This window comes from Poecilia mexicana, unplaced genomic scaffold (assembly GCF_051168715.1).
Source record: "Poecilia mexicana isolate PSO_F unplaced genomic scaffold, ASM5116871v1 scaffold_1, whole genome shotgun sequence".
In the NCBI taxonomy this organism is placed as follows: Eukaryota; Metazoa; Chordata; class Actinopteri; order Cyprinodontiformes; family Poeciliidae; genus Poecilia; species Poecilia mexicana.
In genome coordinates this window covers 16,613,969-16,641,675 of record NW_028263370.1, presented here as the reverse complement: position 1 = coordinate 16,641,675, position 27,707 = coordinate 16,613,969, and the positions used below count along the sequence as shown (strand labels likewise).

The 27,707-nt window shown below is 39.8% G+C and overlaps 1 protein-coding gene across 1 annotated transcript in view; it reads left to right on the top strand.

Moving 5' to 3' along the window:
• Positions 1 to 27,707, top strand: part of LOC106917321 (myosin-10) — a 72,405-nt gene that overhangs the window by 40,629 nt on the left and 4,069 nt on the right. Inside the window, exons 17-44 of the mRNA XM_014986190.2 lie at positions 1,422 to 1,595; positions 2,366 to 2,480; positions 7,681 to 7,874; positions 7,962 to 8,083; positions 8,192 to 8,261; positions 8,549 to 8,709; positions 9,471 to 9,579; positions 9,660 to 9,791; positions 10,752 to 10,958; positions 11,050 to 11,187; positions 11,269 to 11,392; positions 12,260 to 12,431; positions 16,800 to 17,012; positions 18,158 to 18,302; positions 18,971 to 19,177; positions 19,251 to 19,355; positions 20,412 to 20,564; positions 21,609 to 21,857; positions 21,938 to 22,150; positions 22,631 to 22,843; positions 24,227 to 24,388; positions 24,574 to 24,702; positions 24,778 to 24,866; positions 25,534 to 25,657; positions 25,790 to 25,879; positions 26,801 to 26,919; positions 26,999 to 27,107; positions 27,180 to 27,352. Coding sequence (XP_014841676.2) covers positions 1,422 to 1,595; positions 2,366 to 2,480; positions 7,681 to 7,874; positions 7,962 to 8,083; positions 8,192 to 8,261; positions 8,549 to 8,709; positions 9,471 to 9,579; positions 9,660 to 9,791; positions 10,752 to 10,958; positions 11,050 to 11,187; positions 11,269 to 11,392; positions 12,260 to 12,431; positions 16,800 to 17,012; positions 18,158 to 18,302; positions 18,971 to 19,177; positions 19,251 to 19,355; positions 20,412 to 20,564; positions 21,609 to 21,857; positions 21,938 to 22,150; positions 22,631 to 22,843; positions 24,227 to 24,388; positions 24,574 to 24,702; positions 24,778 to 24,866; positions 25,534 to 25,657; positions 25,790 to 25,879; positions 26,801 to 26,919; positions 26,999 to 27,107; positions 27,180 to 27,352 — 4,211 coding nt within the window. The remainder of the gene's footprint in view (positions 1 to 1,421; positions 1,596 to 2,365; positions 2,481 to 7,680; positions 7,875 to 7,961; positions 8,084 to 8,191; positions 8,262 to 8,548; positions 8,710 to 9,470; positions 9,580 to 9,659; positions 9,792 to 10,751; positions 10,959 to 11,049; positions 11,188 to 11,268; positions 11,393 to 12,259; positions 12,432 to 16,799; positions 17,013 to 18,157; positions 18,303 to 18,970; positions 19,178 to 19,250; positions 19,356 to 20,411; positions 20,565 to 21,608; positions 21,858 to 21,937; positions 22,151 to 22,630; positions 22,844 to 24,226; positions 24,389 to 24,573; positions 24,703 to 24,777; positions 24,867 to 25,533; positions 25,658 to 25,789; positions 25,880 to 26,800; positions 26,920 to 26,998; positions 27,108 to 27,179; positions 27,353 to 27,707) is intronic.

The window sequence follows — 27,707 nt, the reverse complement described above, 5'->3', positions numbered from 1 at the left end:
AAATACAATAAATAACCACAAACTAAAGAGCAATATATCCAAATGAGAAGTTAGCAGCAGCTAGCATTTGTCAAATTAAACATAGCTAAAATGCACAACATTAATAATGATAACAGTTAAAAACATTATTCAAAACGTACCAAAATTACTCATGAGACACTTTATATGATTAAGTTTGTCTAAAATACATGTTGGAAAGAAAACACAGAGCTGATTCTAATACATACTAGGGCTGTGTAATAATATCGATTTTGCGATATATCGATATTTTCTTTCCTAGAAAAAAAACGATATTCATCCGCAAGTATCGTAACATCCAACTGTCACCTTGCTCACTCACTGCTTGCTTCACTGGGAGAGTGATTAGGTCATCAGGCTTAGAGTGATTCCTTCAGATGTTAAGTGTTGAGGTTAAAAAGGTATCAAACTGTTCAGAGCAGGGTACTTGGTGCATTTTATTTACTTTACAAATGCATGTAAGCTACAGTTTGTACTGTTTCAATTAAAAGAAACATGTTTTCTCACCACTTCTTTGATTCATTTTGTCCAGCTGTTGACTTTAAGTCTGTGTCCATGTCCAGCCAGAGCCAGGTATTGTGTAGTTGGTGCTTTTAATCAGTTTTCAGTTAAATTAATTCAATCCAACTCTATAACAGTCACAAAATGTCACCAATATCGCTCTGTCCCTCTAAAATCTTTCAGAAAATCGCAAAAGTGTATTGAATTGTATCGTTTGCTGAATATCGCAATATATATCGTATGGTGAGCAGAACATGTATCGTACCGAATTGTGAGATTATTGTATCACGACAACCCTAATACATACCACAGTTGCCGACGGCAACAGGAAAAACGGGGGAGGAGTTGTTAGTTACCGGTTGCTATGGTAACCACCTACCCCCAAGAGCAGCGTAACAGATCTTAATACGCAAATAAATGTCTGGAGGAACAACTTGTTGACTAAATAAAATAAATTCAAAGAATAAATATACAAATTTTGACAAACTTCACATCTATTGTATTGTTAAAATAAACACAACTTTGAGGTAAACCATTTAATTTTGGGTGTATGTTTAGGACTGTTCTCACAGTAGAAGGGAAACTTTCTCCCTGCCCTTTCTGCTGTATCCTTCGTCACTAATGTTCTCTAACAAACCTCTGAGCCATGTGTCAAGTTCTCCTTTGTGTCAGTCTCTCATGTAAAGGTGGAAAAGGTGAGAGGGTTTGAATAAGTTTTCAAGGAACCGTATTGTCACATTTGCCTAAATCATCTTTTAGAAAGAAGTGATTTAGACCATTATTTTAGGAAGGTTACGATATGAAAGACACAGCGGGTGAAAAATAAATCACTGTGTTTGTGTAGGTGAGACTGCATTACTGTGCTCTACCGTGGGAATGAAATGTTTTCATTTTTCCTCCAGGCGAACCCTCCGGGAGTGTTGGCTCTGTTGGATGAGGAGTGCTGGTTCCCCAAAGCCACAGACAAGACCTTTGTAGACAAACTGATCCAGGAGCAGGGAACTCACACCAAGTTTCAGAGACCCAGGCAGCTCAAAGACAAGGCTGACTTCTGCATCATCCACTATGCTGGCAGGGTAGGCTTCGTTACTGGTTGGGTTTCTAAACGCCACACTTAGTAGACAATTGTTTTATCTTTTGGAAGCAGATTTGTTTGAAAATTAAGCTTCTATTAAGTCACAATTAAGCCTCCAATGACCCCTCATTGTATGTTGATTCAGCTGCCAAATTTTTATCTTTGAATAGCTGTTTGAAACAATGATGCATCGTCTTCTCTTGTGGGATTCCCAGTGAACACTAAGGCCTGTTTGGTCAGAAATGTTTGGCAGTAAAAAACTGGATTGGCCGAACAGACACAGACCTGCTGAGGTTCACATCTGTTCATATTTATGTGGCTTTTGGATTTACAACAGAATGTTTCAGAACAATGATGTACTGATGATGTAAAAGTTATCAATGAAGATGAACCAAAAAAAGGCCTCAGGAAAGTGAGATTTTTACTTCCGATGCAAATGAAGCAGCAGTTCTGTTTCCACTGAACATAAAATTGAGCAAATTAGAACTAGAAAAATAAATTTGCTAAATAAAAACACATCCGTTCCAGGAAAAAAAGTTTGAGCTGGTTTTTCAGCCATATTGAAATTGGTATATACAATAATCAGTTTGAGTTTGAGTGGTCTTACGTTAAGTTACAGTTAACCTAATCTCTATGAAACCATGTCCTTGAAAGATATTTGGGGTATTTTATAGTATCCTTACTCTACTGCATGTACTGTATATCATGAATAACTGCATAATACCTTTATTTCTCTGTATTTTACTAAACTAAAGCCTGTTTCTTGTTCAGGTTGACTACAAGGCAGACGAGTGGCTGATGAAGAACATGGACCCTCTTAACGACAACGTGGCTACGCTTCTTCATCAGTCAACAGACAAATTCGTGGCTGAACTGTGGAAAGACGGTAATTTGCTTCCTTAAATTTCAACGTAAACTAGAAAGAATCGGTTTAAAAACCGCGTCCAGTCAGATTCTGCTTACTTACAGGGCTGTGAAAAGGAGTTTCATCCCCCTACACTCTGAAATGTTTTAGATGTTTGAGCTCAAGTTTTAATATAACCTGAAGGGAAATATAGTTGTTTTAATTTAATAAGAGTAATAAAAGCTTGGGCAGGGATTTCCACAGCATCCATTTTAAGTCAAAACTTTGACTAGGCCACTCCACAACCTTTATACTGCCTTTTGGAGCCAGTCAGAGTCAGACCTGCTGGTAACCCAGGTTGGATTGAGTTTAAGACATTAAAACTCTCCCATGAGTGTAATTTTTGCAGCTTATTATTTATTCTGGTAAAAAGGAATAAGGATCTTCACTGTTCTATGTTTTCTACATCTGTGGATAATATTTCTACAGCTTGGTTTGCTGGCGTCCCACAGGTTTTGAAATGGTGGTGTCTTCCTGCCCAGACAGACAGACGTCAAAAACTTTATCAATTTAATTTTTTTAAATAAAATTATCAACGTGCTTCTTGAAGACAAAATGTAAAATATTTACATAATAAAATTTAATTAAAAAGACAAAATATGCAAATGCAGATAATATCCAGTATTATTTTAAGTGTTTCTAAGGAAAACTGTGCATAATTCTGAGGAGTGATTCTCTAAAATATTAAACTTGTTCCATTAGATTAAGACTAACTTTTGATTTGAGGATCTAAAGCCTGGAGTTTTAACGTTTCAGTCTACTAGGAAGGAGCTTGACTCTGCAGGCTGCTGAAAGTTAAAGTCAGCAGTTTAACCTGAACTCCATTATGAAGTGATAAAGCATTGAAAAGACATTAACACAGGAGCGATGTGAGCTCTGCTGCTGGTTCCAGTTCAAAGTCTGGCTGCAGACTTCTGGACCAGCTGCAGATGTGTGACAAAAGTCTAGACATGAGGAAATAAAATCATGAATAATCATCTCATTCCTGTTTTGAGATTTAACGTTTTCAGTTTGGAAGTCCATTTAAAATAATCAAAACTGTTTTTTTTGTTTTGCTTGGCCTTTAAGAGGCATTGATTGTCGTTTTCAGGTAACAGATTTCTCTCCAGGTTTTTGATCCTCAGTGTCGGCTCAGTTGAAAGGAGATTTATTCCCTTTAGTCGCAGACGTAATTCAGACGGCTTAAAGGTGCCAAACTGCGTCAAATTCATAAAACTGATTGAAAATGCTCTGAGATGTATTAATAATCTGTCCTATGTTAATTTTTATGAGATGGTTTATCCTTATTTATGTTATTAGACAGATTCTGTTTAAATGTTTTGATCTTATATTTCATTGTACAGATCAAGTTGGTGGTTAATTTTTGCTAATTCCTAAATTAATAAGGGTGGGCAATTACGTTTTTACTTACTAGGGTCAAACTGGCGTAATAAGTTGTTTTTCCCTAAACCTGGTTCACACAGCAAGATTTTTATGCCGATTTTCCCTTCCAACAGTCTTAAGGACGCTGTGATTATCAGGGTGGCTCTTAAAGGTGACCTATTATTCTCCCTGGAACCAGTTAGGATAGATATGTGGGCTATACAAAACTTATTCATCACAGGAGGCCCTGTGATGAACTTTTTGCACAAAGTCATTCTTAGATAATGAGATTTTATCCTGCTTTCTTCTGCCTATTTTGAGCTGTTTAAGGGCCTCCTGTAGCTTCAAATCCAAATACGCTGCTGCTGGCCACGCCCCCAACTCAATGTTTACACTCACATGTGAAAATGGATGCGAAAAAATTTGCAATTATATAACCATACATCTTTGAAAAGCAGAAGTGGAGCCTCCTGCACAACCAACAAGAATACAGGAAAGTGGTTCCCAACAAAACTCTTGTCTTTTCCAGCAGCCGTTGTACAGCGAATACAGTGGTGAAACCAGCTGACCAAATGTGCTGGACCTCCATTTGGGTTGCTAGCGTGAATTTGTTGGGTGTGGCTGGGGTTGCTAGGTAACGGTGCAGGTTTCTTTGAATGTGACTTAACAATTGGAAGGTTTTGGAAATTGCTCATTTTCCAGACACTTTATTACTAAAAGCTTCTTCTGTTGCTGACCTGTTGCACTTTTCTGACATCTGAAAAAACCACTTGACACTCAACACCTCCTCCTCCTCCTCTTCCTCCTCCTCCTCCTCCTCCTCCTCATCTTTTTCTCTTCCTCCTCCTCCTCCTCCTCCTCATCTTTTTCTCTGTGTTGTAGAGATTCAGACCATTCAAAGGGCCTCATTCTATGACAATGTCACATGTCTGGATGAGCCAGAAGGTGAATGACTGGGTGGCACCGCAGCAGAACTGGGCCAAAATATGAATTACTGCATCATAAAGCAGAAGCTGGATATAATTGCTGGTTAAACCGGATGATTTGGAGCATGTTGGTGTATTTTTGCCCAGGTCTGCTTGTAGCTGGTGCTGAGCATCACATCGTATCTGAAGTGGCTCCCATTTGCTTCCAGGCTGCATGGCTCCTCTGACCCGGCCAAAAGTAGCAGTGCCTAGTTGGGAACTAGAATGATGTGCTTCCCTTAGTTCAATTAGTGTGTTTTAATTGTATCTTTGTGGGCTTAAGCTAAAGTAGTCCTGGTGTTTTGTAGTAAGAGAGACGTTCGGTAACAACCTAAGGATATTTGGCGACACAATCTCTCGCTGCAGCTGCAGAAATGAAAACCAGATGCTGGTTTTGGTGTTTCGCTTTTACTCTGAGATCATAATTAAAGCTCCAGCCTGCAGCCATGCATTATGTTTGCCCAGGTGCAAAACTTCCACCAGACTGCGACTTTTAATTTGAAGGATCCTGCTAAGGCATAAATATGCAACATCATTTATATTCAGCCGGCGGTAAAATCAATACAGAGGGAATACATCCAGTTTAACGGTGTTTGTTGATTAGTTTATTTTATTTTCCCTCTTTTACAACAAACAAATAACAAGACCAGAAAAAATATGCAAAATTAAATGAATTAATTAAATTTAGTTCTTATGCATGTTAAAACAGTTTAATCTACAGCATCTATTGGCATTTCAAAAGTCAATTTATCTAATTTTTCTTTAAATATTCAACTTCTTTCAGTTTTAGAATAAAGTTAATTCTTCCTATCAGAAATATAATATGGGAGGTGTAACATCTTCATATTTCGTAATCAGAAAAAAATATAAAAATTTACACAAATCAGGCGATTTAAAACTTGTTTTGATTTGATCCAGGTTGAAAGTTTTTCAGTGTCATGTGACGAATTAATTAATCATTTTCTTTGAACAGCGCCTTGCAAAAGTTTTCATACCCTCTGAACATTTTCACATTTTACAACCACAAACTTCATTTAATATTTTCCTGGAGTTTTATGAAGTGGGAAAATGCAGCTCTCAAATTTCTTTACAAATAAAAATCTGAAAAGTGTGGCATGTTGCTGGTGTTTAATAAAAGAATAACATGCAACCTTGGATCAGTTTCAGCTGCAAGTCTGCAGAAGTTATCAAAGTAGCTCAACCTGAGCAGCTTATTTCAAGTATTGTCAGTTAAATTTACTCTTGGAATTTGACTAGGCCATTTTAACACGATGAATGTTTAGGGCTGATTTCTCTGTTCAGTCTCGGATTTTTGTTTAGTTTATTTGTAGAGAAACTTCTTCCACATTCCCTCTACATGACTTCTGGACACATTTTTTAGATTTTCATTTGTTGATCTTCCTTTTTCTTCCACTTCATAATTATTCCCTTCTTTTTGTTGGTCAGTTGCACAAATTTCTAATAAAACTTTAAAGTTTGTGGTCATAATGTGACAAAATGTGACAATGTTCAAGGTACTGTAATTACACTGAAATTATTTATCCTGCTTTTGGGGGGAAAAAATCTACAGCCAAGTGCAAACCCTCGCCAGTCATCCTAAAAAATGAAAATATTGAGAATCTCAGCTGTTAGCAAGAATGTGATGCCAGGATCTGAGCGCTTCCCTCTGAACCCGGAGGAGACCCAGTAGATGCAGCCAAACGCTTTGCAGCTCCATGTCCAGAAGCTCTAGCTCTAGTCCTAGACTGCTGCTGTTCTTATTTATCTTTCTGCTGCTGGTCGTTTGGAAACCTCATGTCAGTAGCTGCGTTTCCATTACAAAATGTGCGCAAAAATGTTCATGTATTTACTTTAATGTAAATACATGAACAAGCCTTTATGTAGCATTTCAAATAAAATAATCATGTTTATTAATACAAAATAATCAATACGAATGTAAACAGTGACACGTTTAAAATGTTGCGTAATTATGCTCAAATTTGCATAAAACATTTGCTCATATGTTGCAGAAATTTAAGAATCTAATCTCTGAAATCTGTTTCTTTAAATGCAAAACCGAATCTATACATAGTGATAATATTACTCAAGTAAAAGAAAGAAGTAGACTTCAGTAAAACTACTCCTATAAGTACCTTTTATCTAAAAAAGTTACTCAAGTAAATGTAACCACACTATCCACCTTTGAGCATAGATAAGAACATCAGTGGCCTATATTTGTCAACAACCGTAACGTGATATATTGGCATTATTTAGCTAACATTATCTGCATCCAACAGCATCACTCTGTTAGCTTCTTTGCGTTTTGCTGGTTTGCTGCCATGATGCTAACACACACCTGCGGCGCTCTGCGCAGCAGCTGCAGCAGCTGCAGCAGGTCTGCTTCACTGCCGTACAAAGGTATAAAACCGACGGCAGCTCTTCAGCGCTCATGTTGCGTTTAAAGGCGGCTTGGAAAAACACTGAATTAAACGGTTGTAACAGCTCAAAGAAGGGCACAGATGCAGGAAGTGCAGGAGCCCCTACTGTATAAGATCGATATAGGAATAACAGAAAGTTGTCTGACATAAAAATAAAAACCCCAGCTTGACTCTGTGGGCAGGCAATGTCCTCCATTGCCTCCTTCCACTTCCTGTCCTCTTCTTCATCTTTTCCACCAGTAGTAACATCCTGTTGTTGATCACATGGTCATGCAAGTGCAAAAACTTACGCTTTTTCAAAATTTCCATGTTTCTATTGGGCAGATTAATTTTCGGAATTCCAGTTTGCGTAAGTTTAATGGAAACGCAGCTGCTGTGATGCTGGAAGCCTCTGCTGTCCTGACAGACGGTCTCCGTCTCTCTCTGTGTCCCCACCAGTGGACCGGATCGTGGGTCTGGACCAGGTGGCTGGGATGAACGAAACGGCGTTTGGCGCCACCTATAAAACCAAGAAGGGAATGTTTCGTACGGTGGGGCAGCTCTACAAAGAGTCGCTCACCAAACTCATGGCCACCCTGAGGAACACCAACCCAAACTTTGTCCGCTGCATCATCCCCAACCACGAGAAAAGAGTAAACTCTCCCCTGCACATCATAACTTGTATTTTAGACTCTCGTCTTTTCCTGTGTCTGGGATGCTGAATCTGTTTGGGTCCGCAGGCCGGTAAGTTAGAACCTCACCTGGTTCTGGATCAGCTGAGGTGTAACGGCGTCTTGGAGGGAATTCGGATCTGCAGACAGGGCTTCCCCAACCGGATCGTCTTCCAGGAGTTCAGACAGAGGTGAAGAACTGCAGAGTTCTTTCAACCGTTTCTGGTTCCCACGTAGAATATCGTGGTGTGGATAAATATTTACACCATTTGTGTATTTGTGTCTTTTTTTATTTGCAGATATGAGATTCTCACCCCCAATGCCATTCCAAAGGGATTCATGGATGGGAAACAGGCCTGTGAGAGAATGGTAACGTCATTTTTTCTGTTGATTTCCGGCTCTTTTCATAACTCTTATTTATTTTTTTAATGACACTAGCTTTTATTTCAATCACTCTTTTTTTGAGTTGACATAAATTCAAAGTTGAGACAAATAGAAGTTGTAAAACTTGCTTATTGAAGCTAACATCAGACTGGTGAAAAAAAAAAAATCCAGATTTTCCAAAAATTTGAATCTCAAAGAACAGAAAATTCGACTAATCATTAAAACCGATGTATCACTCAGCCCTGCTCTCTGTTTTGTTTTTGTTTTCTCAGATTCAGGCCCTGGAGCTGGACCCCAACCTGTTCCGCATCGGTCAGAGTAAGATCTTCTTCAGAACCGGAGTTCTGGCTCATCTGGAGGAGGAGCGAGACCTGAAGATCACCGACATCATCATCTACTTCCAGTCCGTGTGCCGCGGATATTTAGCTCGCAAGTAAGAGCTGGATCTTCACTTAAAAACCGGGAATTTTTCATTTTCAAGAAATTAGATCTGAGATTTTCCTTACAGAAATCTCAAATCTAATCTATTTTAATTATTCTCTAGAGCATTCAGAACTTTGCCTGTGGAAACGTAACATTACAAAAACTTACTGAGTATTTTTGGTCTGGTTTCTACTACTTTTAATCAAGATATGAAAGATTATTTTAAATAAATAATTCATTAACATTTTTAAAAAGTTCTAGTTATAAGTGACGTAATCTGCCAGTGGAACAAAACATTTTTTTAAATGTCTCATTCCACTCAAGAACACTTTTTAGAGATTTTTGTACTTTCTTTATACATCATGTTTAAGTATTTAATTTGAGCAGGAAGGTCATTTACTTCAGCATGATGTGTTTCAGTGTAATGAATATTTATTATTCCTAATCTGTGTAATTGAAAGTTGTCTTGTATTTTATACGTTACTTTAGTGTTTTGTTCTCTGTGTGCAGGGTGAAACATTTCAAAACATTATATTTTAGTTTATCTTATGAGTTATATAGAATATCACAAGACATTATTAATAACATTAATAAGTAATTTTATATAATAGTGAACTGAAACTGTCGTTTTTTATGTCCAAAGTGCTTGAAAAGTCTGAAATCTTACCTTGAAAATGCCTGAAAAGTGCTTGAATTTTACTGAGGAGATAAATGTACGTACCCTGAACCTTTCTCGTTTCTTTTCTTTTTTCTTTCTTCGCTCTTTTTTAGAGCTTTTGCTAAGAAGCAGCAGCAGCTCAGCGCTCTGAAGGTCCTCCAGAGGAACTGCGCTGCTTACCTGAAGCTGCGGCACTGGCAGTGGTGGCGGCTCTTCACCAAGGTGAGACTTTGAGCTGCAGCAGCGCAGAGTTACACCGAAGGAAGGAGGGAGACATGGGTTTGGTTCCGGTTCTGTTCCAGGTGAAGCCGCTGCTTCAGGTCACCAGGCAGGAGGAGGAGCTGCAGGCCAAAGACGAGGAGCTGGTGAAGGTGAAGGAGAGACAGCTGAAGGTGGAGAACGAGCTGGTGGAGATGGAGAGGAAACACCAGCAGGTAAGAGCATCCGCTCACTGCAGGTCGATTACAGTTTCTAACCACGGTCACGTCAGAGTCTGTAAATAATTAATCACATTTTAATAGAAAAGTACACATAAATAAATCAACATTTTTAATTCAAAAACCCTTTTTGCTACTTAAATAGCCACATGAGCTCAACAGCAAATATATTTATTGTTTTTAATCTGTTATTTAGTTTATAATTTCAACCATCAGACTTGTGCAAACTTCTGTTTTACCCATTCAGCTTTCGAACATTTTAGGAACTAATACAGAAATGTGGACTGTAGACGCTGATATTAGCATCTGCTGCTACGTGGTTAGCATTGAGATGCTATCTTATGCTTCAAAGCTTCGCTGATAGGCTAACTCTTGTTTGCATAATTTCCACACAACAATAATCTTCCCCAGCGTCTCATCAGGTTGTTTTTTAAGGCTCAAAAGGACAAATGAAAGCGGCTTTGTCATCGATCAATGTTGTTTGTGTGTTTGTCGCTTTTTAGTCAGATTTACGGGCGCAACAGAAATGCATGAATGGAAGGATTCTTGCTGGAACCTTTGTATTTAAAAGTAGATTAAATTAAATGAGCTAAATGTTTTCTGACAAGTTAAAATTTTATTTAAAAATCGCTTTCCAGAGATATGAATCACAAAGCGCTGTACAATAAAAATCTACTTTAAAACTATACAAAGCATAAAAGAAACGTATGAAACTCAATGACGTAAAAGCCTGGGGAAATCAAAAAGTCTTTAGTAGCTTTTTAAAAATCGGATGTGCAAGGCCAAACTGTCCCACAGTTCTTAATCAAAACGAAACCGTCCCAGCCCTACTTCTTACTGAAAGTAAATATTTACACTTGAAATAAACCTCATTTTAATTTGAGTTAGAAAAAGTAACAATCCTGAAGCGAAGGAACGATCACACATTCCCCAAACTGTTGATTCTTCTTCTTTTAGCTCCTGGAGGAGAAGAATATTCTGGCGGAGCAGCTGCATGCAGAGACCGAACTGTTCGCCGAGGCGGAAGAGATGAGAGTTCGCCTCCTCTCTCGGAAGCAAGAGCTGGAGGAAATCCTGCATGACCTGGAGTCCCGGGTGGAAGAGGAGGAGGAGAGGAACCAGAGCCTGCAGAATGAGAAGAAGAAGATGCAGTCTCACATCCAGGTCTGTGCTGCCCTTATTTTCATATTCTAATAATCACAAACTGCTGTGTTGTCTTTTCAAAAAGTGAAAACTTTTGTTTCTCCCTCCACAGGACCTGGAGGAGCAGCTGGACGAAGAGGAAGCTGCGAGGCAGAAGCTGCAGCTGGACAAAGTGACGGCCGAGGCAAAGATCAAGAAGATGGAGGAGGACATTCTGCTGCTGGAAGACCAAAACTCAAAGTTTCTTAAGGTGAGGAGCGTTTCCTGTTCAAACAGGAAGTTCATCAGGGTTTTCAGCACTTATGTGTTTGGGTTCCTTCTTGGTCAACAGGAGAAAAAGCTGGTGGAGGACAGGATTGCTGAGATGACGTCCCAGCTGGCAGAGGAAGAGGAGAAGGCCAAGAATCTGGGCAAAGTGAAGAACAAGCAGGAGATGATGATGGTTGATCTTGAGGGTGAGTTTCTAATTACCAAACAATAACAAGAAGGTTCTGAGTCGTTTCTTCTTCCTGAGAAGCTCAGGTCCTTTCATTTCTGTCAGAAGAAGCTGCAGATGTTATAAAAGCTAAAACAAAGTTAAACTCTTCAAAGTTAAAATATCTATTTCTTTGTTACTTTCTTATATCTGCCATTTTTATGAAGCAAATAAAGCTCTGGAAAAAATTAAGACCAATGAAAACCTCCTGGTTATTCCACCAAATATTGACCTCTGAACTCTTCCTGAGTTAAATCATTAGTGTTGTTGTTTGTAAATGAATATTAACATTATTATTATTATTATTATTGTTATTGTTGTTATTATTATTATTATTATTATTATTATTGTTGTTCTTTTATTTGAGGTCTGAAAGTTCTACATCTTTTCGTTATTTTGACCATTTCTCATTTTCTGCAAATATTAAATTTTTGCTTGTAACTTCAGAGACATGTTGACAGAAGTTCACAGAATAAAAGAACAAAGTTCATTTTACTCAAACATAAACCTATAAAAAGTGAAGTCATAGGAACTGAACATCTTAAGTGGTTTTCCAGAGCTGTATAGGGTATATGAGTAATATGTATGAGTAAAAATAAAATCTCTGATTTTTCATACCAGATCCGATTTCCAGTTGTAAACTATTTATTTCTCATTTTCTTTTCTAAAAAATAAATTAGAAATATTTTCAAAAAGTGGCTTTTATTTCAATCATCCCTTAACATGAGCTATACTACAGAGTGTTAGGACTAGGCTACAAGATGTTTTATTTAATTGCAAAAGTATAGTAATATTAGGAGAATAAAGACACAATTTTACCAGAATTGATGCCTGTGATCGTCCTCAGAGCGCTTAAAGAAGGAGGAGAAAACGCGACAGGAGCTGGAAAAGGCCAAACGTAAACTGGATGCTGAGACCACCGACCTGCAGGATCAGATCGCAGAGCTTCAGGCGCAGATCGAGGAGCTGAAGATGCAGCTGACCAAGAAGGAGGAGGAGCTGCAGGCTCTGCTAGCCAGGTCAGTCAGCAGGAAAACCAGACAAAACTGCAACGGCTACTCCACTTCTACTGGGAAATAGTTTTTTTTTAGCATGCTGAATATATCAAAACAGTGTTTGTGTTGATAGTGGAGCCTCTTGTAAGTCTCAGAATTCACATTCAGAAAAGTAAGATGACGTTTTTCTGTTTTACTTAATATCTCTGAAACCCCTAAATTATATCGTAACAGCTAAAATGCAACGTTGATGGACTTTATGGCTTCAGTTTGCACATTAGAGTTGTAATTTGTGGTCACATTCTGCACAGCTGGGAACCTTTAGTTTCGCTATAAAAATTGACGGGCTGACACGGTTTCTGTCTGAGGATGTTTCCACACCAGGATAGTTTGGGAGACTTGATTCAGTTAGGCAGGAAGTGCTGAAAGATGTCACATCTTCATTCGGTTTCCCTCAAGTCGGACCAAACCGCCTGCATGGCGTCACGCGGTTACAGCAGCTGCTCGGTCTGGGGCGCCACCAGGATAAACGGCGAGCCGTTCAGCATGTTGCTCAGTAGACATGAGAAAAAGGTGGCAGAAGATCATGCTAGCAAAAATATAAACATTTATATTATTAATGATAATACATCAAATTTATATAGGTTCATTTATATGTTCCTAAATAATACATTAGTTTTCTTCCCAGTTGCGGGCACTGCTATCTAAAAAGCTAGTTGTGGTAACCCTACAGTTAAGCTAAATATTAGTTGCACTAATGCAACTAATATTAATGCTAAAGTGCTCTACCAACATGGCAAGTAGTGGAAGCTAATGCTAAATGCTATACCAACATGATATTTAGTGGAAGCTAATGCTAAATGCTATGCCAACATGATATTTAGTGGAAGCTATTGCTAAATGCTATGCCAACATGATATTTAGTGGAAGCTATTGCTAAATGCTATACCAACATGATATTTAGTGGAAGCTATTGCTAAATGCTATACCAACATGATATTTAGTGGAAGCTATTGCTAAATGCTATGCCAACATGATATTTAGTGGAAGCTATTGCTAAATGCTATGCCAACATGATATTTAGTGGAAGCTATTGCTAAATGCTATGCCAACATGATATTTAGTGGAAGCTATTGCTAAATGCTATGCCAACATGATATTTAGTGGAAGCTATTGCTAAATGCTATGCCAACATGATATTTAGTGGAAGCTATTGCTAAATGCTATACCAACATGATATTTATTGGAAGCTAATGCTAAAGCTATGTATCAATGTAATATTTAGTGAAACCAATGCTAAAACACTATACCAACATGGCATTTAGTGAAAGCTATTGCTAAATGCTATACCAACATGGTATTTAGTGAAAGCTATTGCTAAATGCTATACCAACATGATATTTAGTGGAAGCTAATGCTAAAGCACTATATCAGTGCGGTATTTAGTGGAAGCTAATGCTAAAGCACTACACTAACATGGTATTTAGCAGAAGTTAGTTCAGTCAAAAACACACAGGATATCAGTTGATCTTAAATAGTTTATTTGCATTCTGAGTAGATAATATACATAATCTGCTGCACTGCATCATGGGTGGAGGACATGAGGAGAGAATACTGCTGCATAAACAGCATACTTCAAAATAAGAGTACAAATATAAACAGATGACAACTTTGAGACATCTTAACACTTGACAACCAAAGTTTCATCCCGGATGTCAAACCTTATTCATCTAAAAGTTTAATAAATTATCTCTTTAGAATTTATCAGGAAAATTAAATTTAGGGGAAGCTAATTGAGCTAAACGCTTTAAGTTAGTTAAAGCACTAAATGAACAATTGGTGCTGCTATTAGCGCATCTAGCGATCTAATACCTCAGTTTTTTAGTTAGTTTGTAAGCTGTCACATTCGCCCAAACAGAGAAAAATTGTCTAAAATTAGCAGCTAAACAGATTCAAGATCACATGAAGATATTTTCGCTCCTCAAACATTATTTAAAAAAGACAACTGAGGCCAACAAATTGCCCTCCTCTGACCTGCACAGCGTTGGTCTCGGCGTTGCTCATTTCAGCCTCGCACACAGTCTATCTTCAGAGAACAGCCCTACATGCCGTATCCATGGCAACAGCACTGTAGAGATGCAACAGAGTCGTTACCAGAAATAGACGTTTGAACAACAAAACACACGAGTGAGTCTGTAAGCGGTCGGCGCGCTCCCTCTGGGTTCCTCCGCAGTAATTTCCTCCAATCAGAGACGCTGAGAGCTTTTTCATTTGATTACAGATAACAAACGTTGATTGATGCTCATGTTTTAGTTTTTATTTTCCTTCACATGAAGCAATTAAGGGCTGGCTGACTCATTTATTCAAGATTGTAGCTGGGGAAATAAAGTATTCTTTTGTTTTACACTCTTATCTCCAGAACAAAAAAAATCCCATTTGCTGTCATTTTAACCGACCGACGACCCGGACACGCGGTCCGACCGTCTGACCGTCTGATTTTACAGACAGGAATCCTGGGGTTTAGTCCCAGCCTTCATTAAAGCTCCACGGGCCTCATCTTGAACTGTTCAGCAAACAATCGGGCCGGTCTTGGCCCGGAAAGTGGGGCGCCATGTTTATATGAAAGTCATTAGTGGCTTTAATCAAACCATTCATGTGATCACATAAGTGGATCTTTATAGCATCCAGAGAGGAGATATTTCTGAGTGAGGAATCTCACAGGGAGGCTCAGAGAGCCGCAAGGTTTCCGTTCAGGTCTCTGCACTGCCATCCTGTGGCAACGAGGATGAAAAGAGGGATGAACTTACAGCATTTTATTAAGCATTTACGCTCCTTAATTTACTCCCCATTCCAACAAAAGAGCAACACAACATAAACAGGAAGTGGCAGGAAAACAAAACTTCTGGCAGATTTAAGTTTGGAGTAATTGTTTAACTTTACCAACATGTTTCTTCTGACTGGACGTGTTTTTGGAATTGAATCTTATATCGAAAGACTATCCCTAAACTCCTAAATCATCAAAATGCCTGTGGAGAATCTGGTCATGCATTATAATAAGGGTTTAGTGGTTACAAGACCAATAAAGACGGAGAATTATAATTTCAACAAACCAGTTCAAGACCTATTGAATTACCTTTCTGATGAAGAATTTGTATGGAAAATTTGGGACAGAACTGGATCAGCGGTTTCCTCCTTCTTGAATCGTTTGTTTGTTTGTTTGTTTTACAGATTTTTTTTTTTATCAGAAAAAAAATGTTTTTCATGCTTTTTATTCTTAATTTCTTCTGTTGGAATCCTAATTGGAAAAGAAGGAAGAAAGGAGGGAAAACTTTATTTCTTTATTTTTATTTTCTCTTTCTGCTCTTTTCATTTTTTCTCTTCTTCTCTTAAACGCAACAATTGTAAAGCCTAAATCCACCAGGGTTATAAATAATTTTGCTCCAACTACATAGATGTTTGCAAAGTTATTTAAAATTAAAAAATCTTAGGCAGACATTTAAATTCAGTCTCTCTGGGTCAGTTCTACTTACAACCACATCAGATGCCGACATTTCCGTCCAATCTTTGTAAAATGATTCAGGTTTAGTCCGATTGGATCAAGAACAGAAATAAATCTAGACTTCTCATCTCTCCCAAATATTTACCGTTTCCTCAACAGAGGAAACGGTAAACGGAAACATTATGGCTTTCTTTCAAAAATATTAATTAGTTTCTTATATATTTGTTTCTATGATAAACAGAAATGGCAGAGTATCCAAAAATTATATTCAATTAAGAATAAAAAAGGTATTTGGTGAAAAATTTACTCAAGTCCTGTATAACTGATCAAATTATCGGTCATTTAATATTTAAAATTATATCACCAGACGAACCAAAATATAAAATTAAATTGGAATTTTGGTATTTTAAGGACTAAAATGACAATTATTTGTATAAGTAACAAAAAAAATCATAAAATCGGGCAAAATATTTTTTTAAATTAGTTTCTTTCAATAAAAAAACTTATGAAATTTTAACAAAAACTGCAGGAGTGCATCTGGTGAATTTTAGTTTTTCATTCAGTGGTTAGAAAATCCAGAAGTGGAAATACTTCATAATAGTAAAAATACAAGTACATTTTTAAAAAAAAGTTTCTGAAGTAAACGTAATGGAGTAAATGTAAGTAGTAACGACCCATCTCTATGATAAATTCTCTCCTCGTTTTGAATCACCAGCAGCATCTTTACGTGTTTCAGAGGGATGTTAGCAGCCCGGTGCTTGAAAATAACCAGATGTTTTAGTTTCTCACCAGCAAACCTCTGTTCACAGCCATTGCTACATTTTAACACATATTGACCACATGTCAGTAAAATCCTGCATTAAAAGCTCGTGTTCCTGCGTTTCTCCAACCAGGAGCGACGAGGAGGCGGCTCAGAAGAACAACGCCCTGAAGCAGGTCCGGGAGCTGCAGGCGCAGCTGGCCGAGCTGCAGGAGGACCTGGAGTCGGAGAGGATCTGTCGCACCAAAGCGGAGAAACTGAAGCGGGATCTGAGCGAGGAGCTGGAGGCGCTGAAGACGGAGCTGGAGGACACGCTGGACACCACGGCCGCCCAGCAGGAGCTCAGGTACAGCAGCAGCACAAACCTCTGGGCCAGAACCCTGCAGCAGGACAAACCCCTGGGCCAGAACCCAGCAGCAGGACACACCTCTGGGCCAGAACCCAGCAGCAGGACACACCTCTGGGCCAGAACCCAGCAGCAGGACAAACCCCTGGGCCAGAACCCAGCAGCAGGACAAACCTCTGGGCCAGAACCCTGCAGCAGGACAAACCCCTGGGCCAGAACCCTGCAGCAGGACAAACCTCTGGGCCAGAACCCAGCAGCAGGACAAACCTCTGGGCCAGAACCCTGCAGCAGGACAAACCCCTGGGCCAGAACCCTGCAGCAGGACAAACCTCTGGGCCAGAACCCTGTAGCAGGACAAACCTCTGGGCCAGAACCCTGTAGCAGGACAAACCTCTGGGCCAGAACCCTGCAGCAGGACAAACCTCTGGGCCAGAACCCTGCAGCAGGACAAACCTCTGGGCCAGAACCCTGCAGCAGGACAAACCCCTGGGCCAGAACCCAGCAGCAGGACAAACCCCTGGGCCAGAACCCTGCAGCAGGACAAACCTCTGGGCCAGAACCCTGCAGCAGGACAAACCTCTGGGCCAGAACCCACCTGTCAGACGGACTCGGAGCCAAAACAATGTTTTTATACCTGCTCAGCAATAAATTAAGAATGCAAGATTTTGGTTAAACACATAAAGTAGAGAGATTTGTTATAGATACAAAAACTTTAAAATTCTTTTTGTAGGTTTGAAACGTTAAAAGGAATTTTGCAGGGATCAATTGGAAAAGAAATACGATAATTTTTGTCATTTCTGAGCAATAAAATGAGGATTTAGGTCTCTCCTTCTATGAAAACGTAGGTTAGTTCAAAACAGATTAAGATGCAGTAAAGTTAAATTTAATTATTTTTCAAAATAAAGCTTATTAACTTAATTTTTTTATTTTGTTGATTATTTTTTAGTTTTAAATTTCCTTTAGACTAAATAAATAGAATTTTAATTTTGGCGCCTTACATGTGAGAAAATAACTGCAGATGTTTTGTTGCCCCATTTGAAGCCAACATTCATTTCCAACCCTGCATCTTATGTGGAACTGCACAAAACTCACTCAGTTTCCTGAAGATGAGCTTCATAACTGTCTCCTCTGGGTTTGATGTCCAGGTCGAAGCGAGAGCAGGAAGTGGCAGAGCTGAAGAAAGCCATAGAAGAAGAATCCAAAAACCACGAGGCTCAGATCCAGGACATGAGGCAGAGGCACGCCCAGGTTCTGGAGGAACTGTCCGATCAGCTGGAACAGGCCCGCAGGGTGAGTCTGCAGCTGCTGCAGGACGACAAGCCCAGAGATTAAAAATACCCAGAGATTACACTCCTGTTAGAGCAGCTCTACTTCAACATCAAGTCAGCAGCCGAGGAGAAAGAAGTGTTTGGTAAAAAGTTTACTCAAGTACTGATCAAATTATCAATCATTTAATATTTAAAAATTACATCATTATATAGACCAAAGCATAAAGTGAGAGGAAAATTTGGTATTTTATAAATCAAAATGACAATAAATCACATAAGTAACAACAAATAACTAAATCAGACAAAATAAAAAATCTTCCAAATCAGTTTCTTTCAATAAAAAGCTGCAGGTGTGTCTCTGTCTCTGGTGAATTTTTGGTTAAAATATTTCTTGCTTTTCATTCAGTGGGTAGAGAATCCAGAAATGTTTCTCAACTAAGAGTAGAAATACTTCACAATGAAATTACTCAAGTAAAAGTAAAAAGTACAGCACAGTAAAAATACTCCTAAAAGTAATTTAAAAAAAAAAAAGTTACTTCCATAGAAGAGAAAAAAGAAAAAGTTTTATTTATACATCATTTATCAGCAACCAGGCAGTTCAAAGTTCAGGTAAATGTAATTGAGTGAATGTAACTAGTAACTGCCCGTCTCTGCTGCACGGCGGCGTCTGACGGGTTTTATCCTCCGCAGTTCAAGGCCAACCTGGAGAAGAACAAGCAGTGCCTGGAGAGCGACAACAAGGAGCTGGCCTGCGAAGTGAAGAGCCTGCAGCAGACCAAGACGGAGTCGGAGTACAAGAGGAAGAAGGTGGAGGGCCAGCTGCAGGAGTTCGTGGCCCGAGCCACCGAGATGGAGCGGGCCAAAGGAGAGCTGAGCGAGCGCTCCCTCCGGCTGCAGGTAGAAACACGCCGCCGCCGCCCTCCGGCTCCGCGCTGAAACCCGGCTCACATCCCGTCTGCTTGTCCGACAGACGGAGCTGGACAACGTCTCCGCTTTACTGGAGGAGGCCGAGAAGAAGGGCGTGAAGCTGGCGAAGGAAGTGGACAACCTGAACAGCAAGCTGCAGGACTCTGAGGTTCGACCGGTTTGGACAAAATGACTCCTGCATCATTTGGTTTGAAATTCAAAAAGCTACACATGGCTGCAAAAAGTGAGAATTCATCTGTTCAATTGGCGGGAGATGAATATTTAAACTAAAACCTGGAGCATACACTGCAAAAACACAAATATTACCAAGTATTTTTGTCTATGTTCTGCTGTAAATGTCTTAGTTCACTTGAAATAAAACAAATCTAACTTACAAGCAAAATATAGGAGCTTATTTAAGACCAGTAATTCCTTAATATTGATGATAAAGTTCATATTCCACTGGCAGATTATTTCGCTTATAATATGGGAAAATAATCTGCCAATGGTAACATTTATTTATTTTTATATAAATGTTAAATTATTGACTTAAAACAAGCTGTTAAATCTGAAGCATTACTTGTAAGTTAGTTTAGTCTTATTTCTGGTGTATTAATATATTTGCACTAGAAACAAAACTAAACAAAAACTTTGTTTTTTTGCAGTGAATACACATTTTTAATAGGCTTAACTGTCAGCCTGCTAGTTTACTTTTTATATTTAAAACAGTTTCAAACTTCTGTGTGATTTTTGTCCAGGTTGATTTAAGAAGTGAAGTTTTAAATGTTCTAAGCTACAAAAACGTAATTGGTATTGCTATCCGATAATACTGCTGTTATGGTAGTATTTACCAATATTTTGTTTTGTCACATTTTTTATTTAATTTCTTCATTAATCATGAGAATAATCAGTAGATTACTGGATTTCTAAAGTAATAGTTTATAAGTTGCAAGTTGCGTCTCCGGCTCCACAGGTTGCAGGATTTCCTGCCACTTGGGCTAAGATGCTGAAACAACAACAAATTTTTCTAAATATGGATAAATTTATAACAACATGCAGGCTTTGCATTTGCTAAAACATAGGTTGTAAACTGTTTTTTTTTGTTTGTTTTTTTTACATCAATTTATATAAGTATCTACGTCCTGTAAGACTGTAAGAGTCTTATGTTGGTTTTCATCTTATTTTCAAACCTTAAGAATAGAAATAAAGATGTTGTCTCTCTCAGGAGTTGCTCCAGGAGGAAACTCGTCAGAAACTGAATCTGAGCGGCCAAATCCGCCAGCTGGAGGCAGAAAAGAGCAACTTGCTGGAGCAGCAGGAGGAGGAGGAGGAGGCGCGCCGCGGCCTGGAGAAGCAGCTGCAGACGGTTCAGGCTCAGGTAGGACGAAGCCGCAGCTGCTCCTTCCAGCTGCTCCAAACTCAGAGGCAGGCTGGAGCTGATGTGAGACACCTGCAGCAATTCACACAGAGATTGCAGAGAAAATGCGAGTCAGATTTGGATGAGTGTCAGCAGCCATTAGTCAAACAGAACTGGAGCCGTCAGCTGTGGAGCAACACTTGGTGCAAAGTAGCACGACTGTTTTCGTTCCTCAACCTTCAGGTCACAAACAAGAGAGAAAACCAGAAGAAATATGAAAAAATTCAGAGCAATTTACCAGAAAAATCTGTTAAAAAGTTGTCATCTGTTCTGCTTGTCTTTTTTTTTTTTTGTTACTTTCTACACTACTCAAGCAGTTGGCAAAAACACCACATTTACTTTTGGGAAACCAGTTTGTGAAGAATTCTTACATTTTTATTAATTAGACACACCCTAATAACTAATTCGTTATCATTAGTTAAATATTGCTTATTTCTTATAATCGCTCACTTTTTATTAGTTATAGAAGTAGTTTTTAATTTTTCACAGTTTGGTTATTTTTTAGGTGCAGAATTCATAAATTGTGTTTACTCAATAGAAGATGACATTTTCACAAAATTTATTCAATTATTGTTGAAAAACCAGCTGGCTTAGTTAGTAGGAATTGGTGTTTTCTACCAACCTGTCACCATTTTGCGCCGCCTGGAGGTTTATAGAGCCGTAATTTGCCGACAGCTGATGTAATCTGCTTCTGGGGCAAAAAGTAAATCAGTTTCCTGTCAGTTTGAACGGCTAATAAATAGATTCATAAACATAAAACGGAAGGATATCTAAAATACAAGGATGTTTTAGTTAGTTTATAAATGTACAATATAGTCACAGTTAGTTGTAGTTTTTCCCCATTTCCAGATCTGTTTTTATTTATTTCAGTTAATGAAAATGTTTTCCTAGTTTTTGTTTTAGTCCTGATCTTTTCAAAATGTCTCCATCAGGACCTTAACTTTAGTCTTGGTATCAGGACATCTTTAGTCATGTATTCATTGATGCTAAATGTTTCCTCCGCAGCTGTTTGAGACGAAGAAGAAGCTGGACGAGGACGTGGGCGTGATCGAGGGTCTGGAGGAGGCGAAGAGGAAACTGCAGAAGGACGTGGAGCTCACCAACCAGCGGCTGGAGGAGAAAACCATGGCGCTGGACAAGATGGAGAAGACCAAGAACCGGCTGCAGCAGGAGCTGGACGACCAGATGGTGGACCTGGACCACCAGAGGCAGATCGTCTCCAACCTGGAGAAGAAGCAGAAGAAGTTCGACCAGGTAGGCCTGAAGCCGAGACACGGACATTTTTCATCGCTGGGCTCTGAGTTTAAAGGTTCATTTTGTGACATCGCTGTCAGATGCTGGCTGAGGAGAAGACGATCTCGGCTCGGTACGCTGAGGAGCGCGACCGGGCCGAGGCGGAGGCCCGGGAGAAGGAGACCAAGGCTCTGTCTCTGGCCAAAGCTCTGGAGGAGGCGCTGGAGGCCAAGGAGGAGCTGGAGCGGTTCAACAAGCAGCTCCGCGCCGAGATGGAGGATCTGATGAGCTCCAAGGACGACGTGGGGAAAAATGTGAGCAGCTTTTACCTGATTGGACCGCTTTGTTTACCGCCAGGCTGCAGGTCCCTCTTGAAAATGAGATCTGGATCTCAACGGGGTTTCCCTGGTTAAATAAAGGAAATTAAAACAAAAAGGTCAGAGGTTAAAATAAAATCTTTATATTTAACTGGGCGATAACAACATGTCAGATTGTTTTTCATACCAGATCTTTTTTCTAAAAAATGTCAAACAAGATGGCCGCCCTCGGCATTCTGACATCATTCTGAACTATGGAAACACAAAGAGGATTAGTGGGAAAAAAATCCAGATTTTCCAAAAATTAAGTCTTTAGAAAGCAAACATCAACAACATTAATCAATAAAATCGATTTATTCCCCAGCCCTACTAAGCTGTTATTTCCCTAATGACAGAATTATGTTTTTCCAATCTAAAAAAAATCTAAATGAGTTTTTTTTTGTTTCTTTCTGCTGGTTTTCCTGTCGCTGCACTCAGGTGCATGAACTAGAGAAGTCCAAGCGAACCCTGGAGCAGCAAGTGGCGGAGATGAGGACGCAGCTGGAGGAGCTGGAGGACGAGCTGCAGGCCACAGAGGACGCCAAGCTGCGGCTGGAGGTCAACATGCAGGCCATGAAGGCCCAGTTCGACCGAGACCTGCAGGCCAAGGACGAGCAGGGAGAGGAGATGAAGAGAGCGCTGGTCAAACAGGTCGGACACACAAAACCTGGTCTGGATTCTGGTCTGGATTCTGGTCCAAATACGCTTTAAATAAGATAAGACAAGGAAGAAATATGAAGGTTTTTTAAGCCAATAAGTCTTTAATATTTGTTAATGTTGATTATTTCACCTATAACATGGGGAAAAAAAGTCTTATTATAAGTTACATGTGTCAAACTCAAGGCCCGGGGGCCAAATCTGGCCCGCTGTAGGTCTTTATGTGGCCCTCAAGACTTTAGAGGGACCAGAGGCGGGCAGAGCAACCAAACATTGTACTAAAGTAAGAGCAGGAAAACTTCAACATATTTTTACTCAAGTTAAAGTAAAAAGTAGTAGCCATGGAATAAATTACACTAGTAAGAATTAAGAAGTATTTGGTAAAAAGTCTGCTCAACTTACTGATCAAATTATCATCCATGAAATATTTAAAAATGACATAATCAGATGGACCAGAATATAAAGTTAAGTGGAAATCTTTGGTATTTTAAGAACGTAAATGGCAATAATTCATATCAGAAACAACAAATAACAAAATCAGACAAAATAATTTTTCTACAAATAATTTTCTTTTAATATAAAACTTATGAAACTTTAACAAAAACTGCAGGTGAGCGTCTGTGTTTGGTTAAAACATGTTAGTTTTTCATTGGGCAGACAATCCAGACATTTTACTCAAGTAAGAATAGAGATACTTTATAATAAAATTACTCCAGTACAAATAAAAAGTAGTCTTGTAAAAAATACTCCTAAAAGTGCTTTCTTTTTTTTAAGTTACTGAAGTAAATGTAATTGAGTAAATCTAACTGGTTACCACACAACTCTGAGATGAACACATTAATGGGACCTGCAAGACAACAATTGTTTTTAAATATTGTTTTTATCAATCAAATCAAAGCAGTTTTCATCCGTTTACTAGAAAATTACATAACTGTGAAAAGATTTTCAATATTATTTAATTTTAAGAAGTGCGTAACAAACACAGAGTTAGCTTTTTATGAACAGCTTGATGTGTTTTGTTAACACAACCGGCCCTTTGACAACATTCATGATCTTGAATTGAAATAATCTGCCAGTGGACATGGAGCTCGGTTGCTAGGTGACGGGCTGGGGTTGCTAGGCAACGCTGCAGTGACAAAATCTGCCAACCGAACTTTTACTTTTTCATTTTTTCATTAATATTAAGGAATTATTGACTTAAAATAAACTGACATATCTTGCTGTAAAGTTAGTTTTAGTTTTATTTGAAGTGTACTGAGACTAGACCACAAATACTTGGTAAGAGTTTGTCTTTTTGCAGTGCGTTTTCCTTGGTTTGATGTGATCAGTAAACCAGGGTTTGAATTTAGATACGTGTTGACTGGTTTCGTCCTCCAGGTGCGCGAGATGGAGGCCGAGCTGGAGGACGAGAGGAAGCAGAGATCTCTGGCTGTCGCTGCCAGGAAGAAGCTGGAGGTGGACCTGAACGAGCTGGAGGGTCAGATCGAAGCTGCCAACAAAGGCCGGGATGAAGCCGTCAAACAGCTCAAAAAGCTGCAGGTACGGAAAACACACCTTAAACGCTACCCTCTGATATAGTTTGAAGTCCATATCAATCAATAAAACTGTTGGACTTAAAGTGCGTTTTAAGTCCTGACACTCTGCTGTGGTAGCGATGAGCATTTGGACTTTCTGTAAATAAGGCTGTTGCTGAAGTGATGGCGGTTTAACTGTCGGTCCTGCAGGCTCAGATGAAAGACTACCAGAGAGAGCTGGAGGAGGCCCGGGCCGCCAGAGACGAGATCTTCACCCAGTCGAAGGAGAACGAGAAGAAGTTCAAGAACTTAGAAGCTGAAATCTTGCAGCTTCACGAGGTTAGGGATGTTCTTCTGTTTTGTGGGTCTCTGGGGTTTGGTGAGACCCGACCGCCTCTCTGTGTGTTTGTGCAGGACTACGCAGCGTCGGAGCGAGCCCGGCGCCACGCGGAACAGGAGCGGGACGAGCTCGCCGATGAGATCTCCAACAGCGCCGCTGGGAAGTCAGTACTTCTTTATCTGCACATACAGGGAGAGAATAGACAGATATTATCATCATCAGGGCTGGGCAAGTTACTTAGAAGCAGTAATCAGTTACTAATTACTGATTAGTTCCCCCAAAGGAAGTCCAGTTAGTTTACTAATTACTTATTTTCAAAAATAATTAGATACTTAACTACTAAAGCAAAAAATAAAATGAATTTACTATAAAGCAATAATAATATCAGCCTAGGTCTATTTTTCTGCATTTTCCATAATTACTATTCAATCATGTAAAGTTATTTTGTTGTCTGATGTTGATCTACACTCCTGTTTGTTACCGAGACTGTTGGACTGTCACAAGACACTCAAACAAAATCACACAGTCTGCTTACAAATCTGTAACAGTAATCTAATTACCGTATCTGAATCGTAATCCCGTACTTTACTCATTACTTAACAAAAGTAACTAACTTACCTTGAATTGTTCTAAAACTACTTTATACATCAATCATGCTTTAAAATATCATGATTCTGAAGTACTGAGTTACTTCTAATGTGTTGCAGCCCAACACTGATTGTCATGAGATGTCTGTATAATCAGACGAACTGTGTGTGTGTGTGTGTGTGTGTGTGTGTGTGTGTGTGTGTGTGTGTGTGTGTGTGTGTGTGTGTGTGTGTGTGTGTCAGGTCGTCGCTGCTGGAGGAGAAGAGGCGGCTGGAGGCTCGCATCGCCCAGCTGGAGGAGGAGATAGAGGAGGAGCAGGGCAACATGGAGCTCCTCAATGACCGCTTCAGAAAGAGCAGCACGCAGGTGAAGCCATCGCATTCACTGCCACACATCAGATATTTCAGTTGTGAAAGTTTATTTGTGAAATTTGAGGCACCGCTGGGAAGTCCTGAAAGGTGAAGCGTCTCCTGCTCTGCCCTGGTTTCCTGCCTGCAGGTGGACACGCTGAACGCCGAGCTGACTGCAGAGCGCAGCGCTGCGCAGAAGAGCGAGAACGCTCGGCAGCAGATGGAGCGGCAGAACAAGGTCCAGCTTTTATTACTCTGTGCTTAAAACTATTCAGACATGATAAAAATCTGCAAACACACTCAATGAAATTATAAATGTATCAAGTTTTTTTTACCAAAACTAACAAGACGTTGCAGACAGGTGCAGCAGAAATATTGATGAGGAAAGACATCAGTAGATGAAAGAAACAGCTAAACTAGATACAGTTGAAACCCTGAGTTTACATACATGAATAAAATCTCTTAAAGGGGCGGTACTATGTAGAATTACTCGTCACTTTGAGTGATACATCATGTTATAATGTTATTCCCTCATCAGAAACAAACCTGGAGTGTTGCTTTGATTCGTTCATGCATGTTTGAGAAATCCTTTAGTCTCCATGGCAACCATTCAGCTGTGCAAAACACCTGAGTGGACCTAGCACCGCCTCTCAGCTGCAGCTCCTCCCCCGCTCAGTTCCTCTAGACTAGCAGCAGCAGCAGCAATTAGCAAACACCTGGTGGAGCTGCTTCTCAGAGCTCCGCTCCTGAGAAACGGCGTAATGGAGGAGGATTGTTGTGGTGAAGAGCAAGAGCTTCTTAAAGAGACAGAGGTCTAATTTCAAAGCATTAAATTGCAAAGTCAAATTCCTGGTAAGTCTTTTTTGACATATATAGAGTAGTTTTATACAAACTGAAAGTAACACAGTTACTTGGTTGTGCTATAAAATGATACCATGTGCCTGGAAAATACATTATACCGTCCCTTTAAGGTGGTCCAGTCAAAGTCTGCGGTTTTTACAAAGACAAAGAATCAGTTTTTTTGTCCTCAACATTGATTATTTCCATGCTGTTCATCTAAAGTTCTGTTGATTTTTTGTGTTGTTCCTTTTTCATCTGCATTGAAAAATGTTTTAAAAATCCTTCTGTCCTGAAAGCAAATATCTGCTAATAAATGCAGGAGCTTAAAGGTAAACTAGCAGAACTAGAAGGAGCTGTGAAGTCCAAGTTTAAGGCGTCCATCACTGCGCTGGAGGCCAAGATCCTGCAGCTGGAGGAGCAGCTGGAGCAGGAAGCCAAGTAAGGTCGCGCCCCTAGAGGTCACAGCTCGAAGCCTCCAAGGTCGTCTGTCTCACTGTCATCTGTCTCAAACATCCAGGGAGAGAGCCGCAGCCAATAAGGTCGTCAGACGTACAGAGAAAAAGCTGAAGGAGGTGATGATGCAGGTGGAGGACGAGCGTCGCCATGCCGACCAGTTCAAGGAACAGGTAAGGAGACGTGGAAGTGAAGCAAAGCTGGTCTGACAGTTCGGTCTCCTCACATCGCCGTCGCCCGCTCAGATGGAGAAGGCCAACTCCCGCATGAAGCAGCTGAAGCGTCAGCTGGAGGAGGCCGAGGAGGAGGCGACCAGAGCCAACGCGTCCCGCAGGAAGCTGCAGAGGGAGCTGGACGACGCCACCGAGGCCAGCGAGGGCCTCACCAGAGAGGTCAACTCCTTAAAGAACCGTTTGAGGTACGTTTGAGGTTTAAGGACGCTTAAAACCTCTCAGACTGACGACCTTTTATCCGTTTCTAATCAGCAACGCTAATCGTTACATGGAAAGCTGTGGTTCTGATCGGCTGACCAGACAAGACTGGTGGAAGTCGGCTGCTGATTGGTGCGTTTGCCATGTGGGCAGACATCCAGATTCCTCTGTCAAAGAAGAAACCTTAAAGTTTCTCAATGAAGAGGAACAAAACAGCCTGGAGCTTAGCCACAAACTGTCTAGAAATTAGAGATTAAGTTAATAGTGAACCAGACTTCATTTTAGAAATTCACATTTTAACAAATGTTTCAGAAAATTTCCCAATTTAAGTTGGATGCTAGT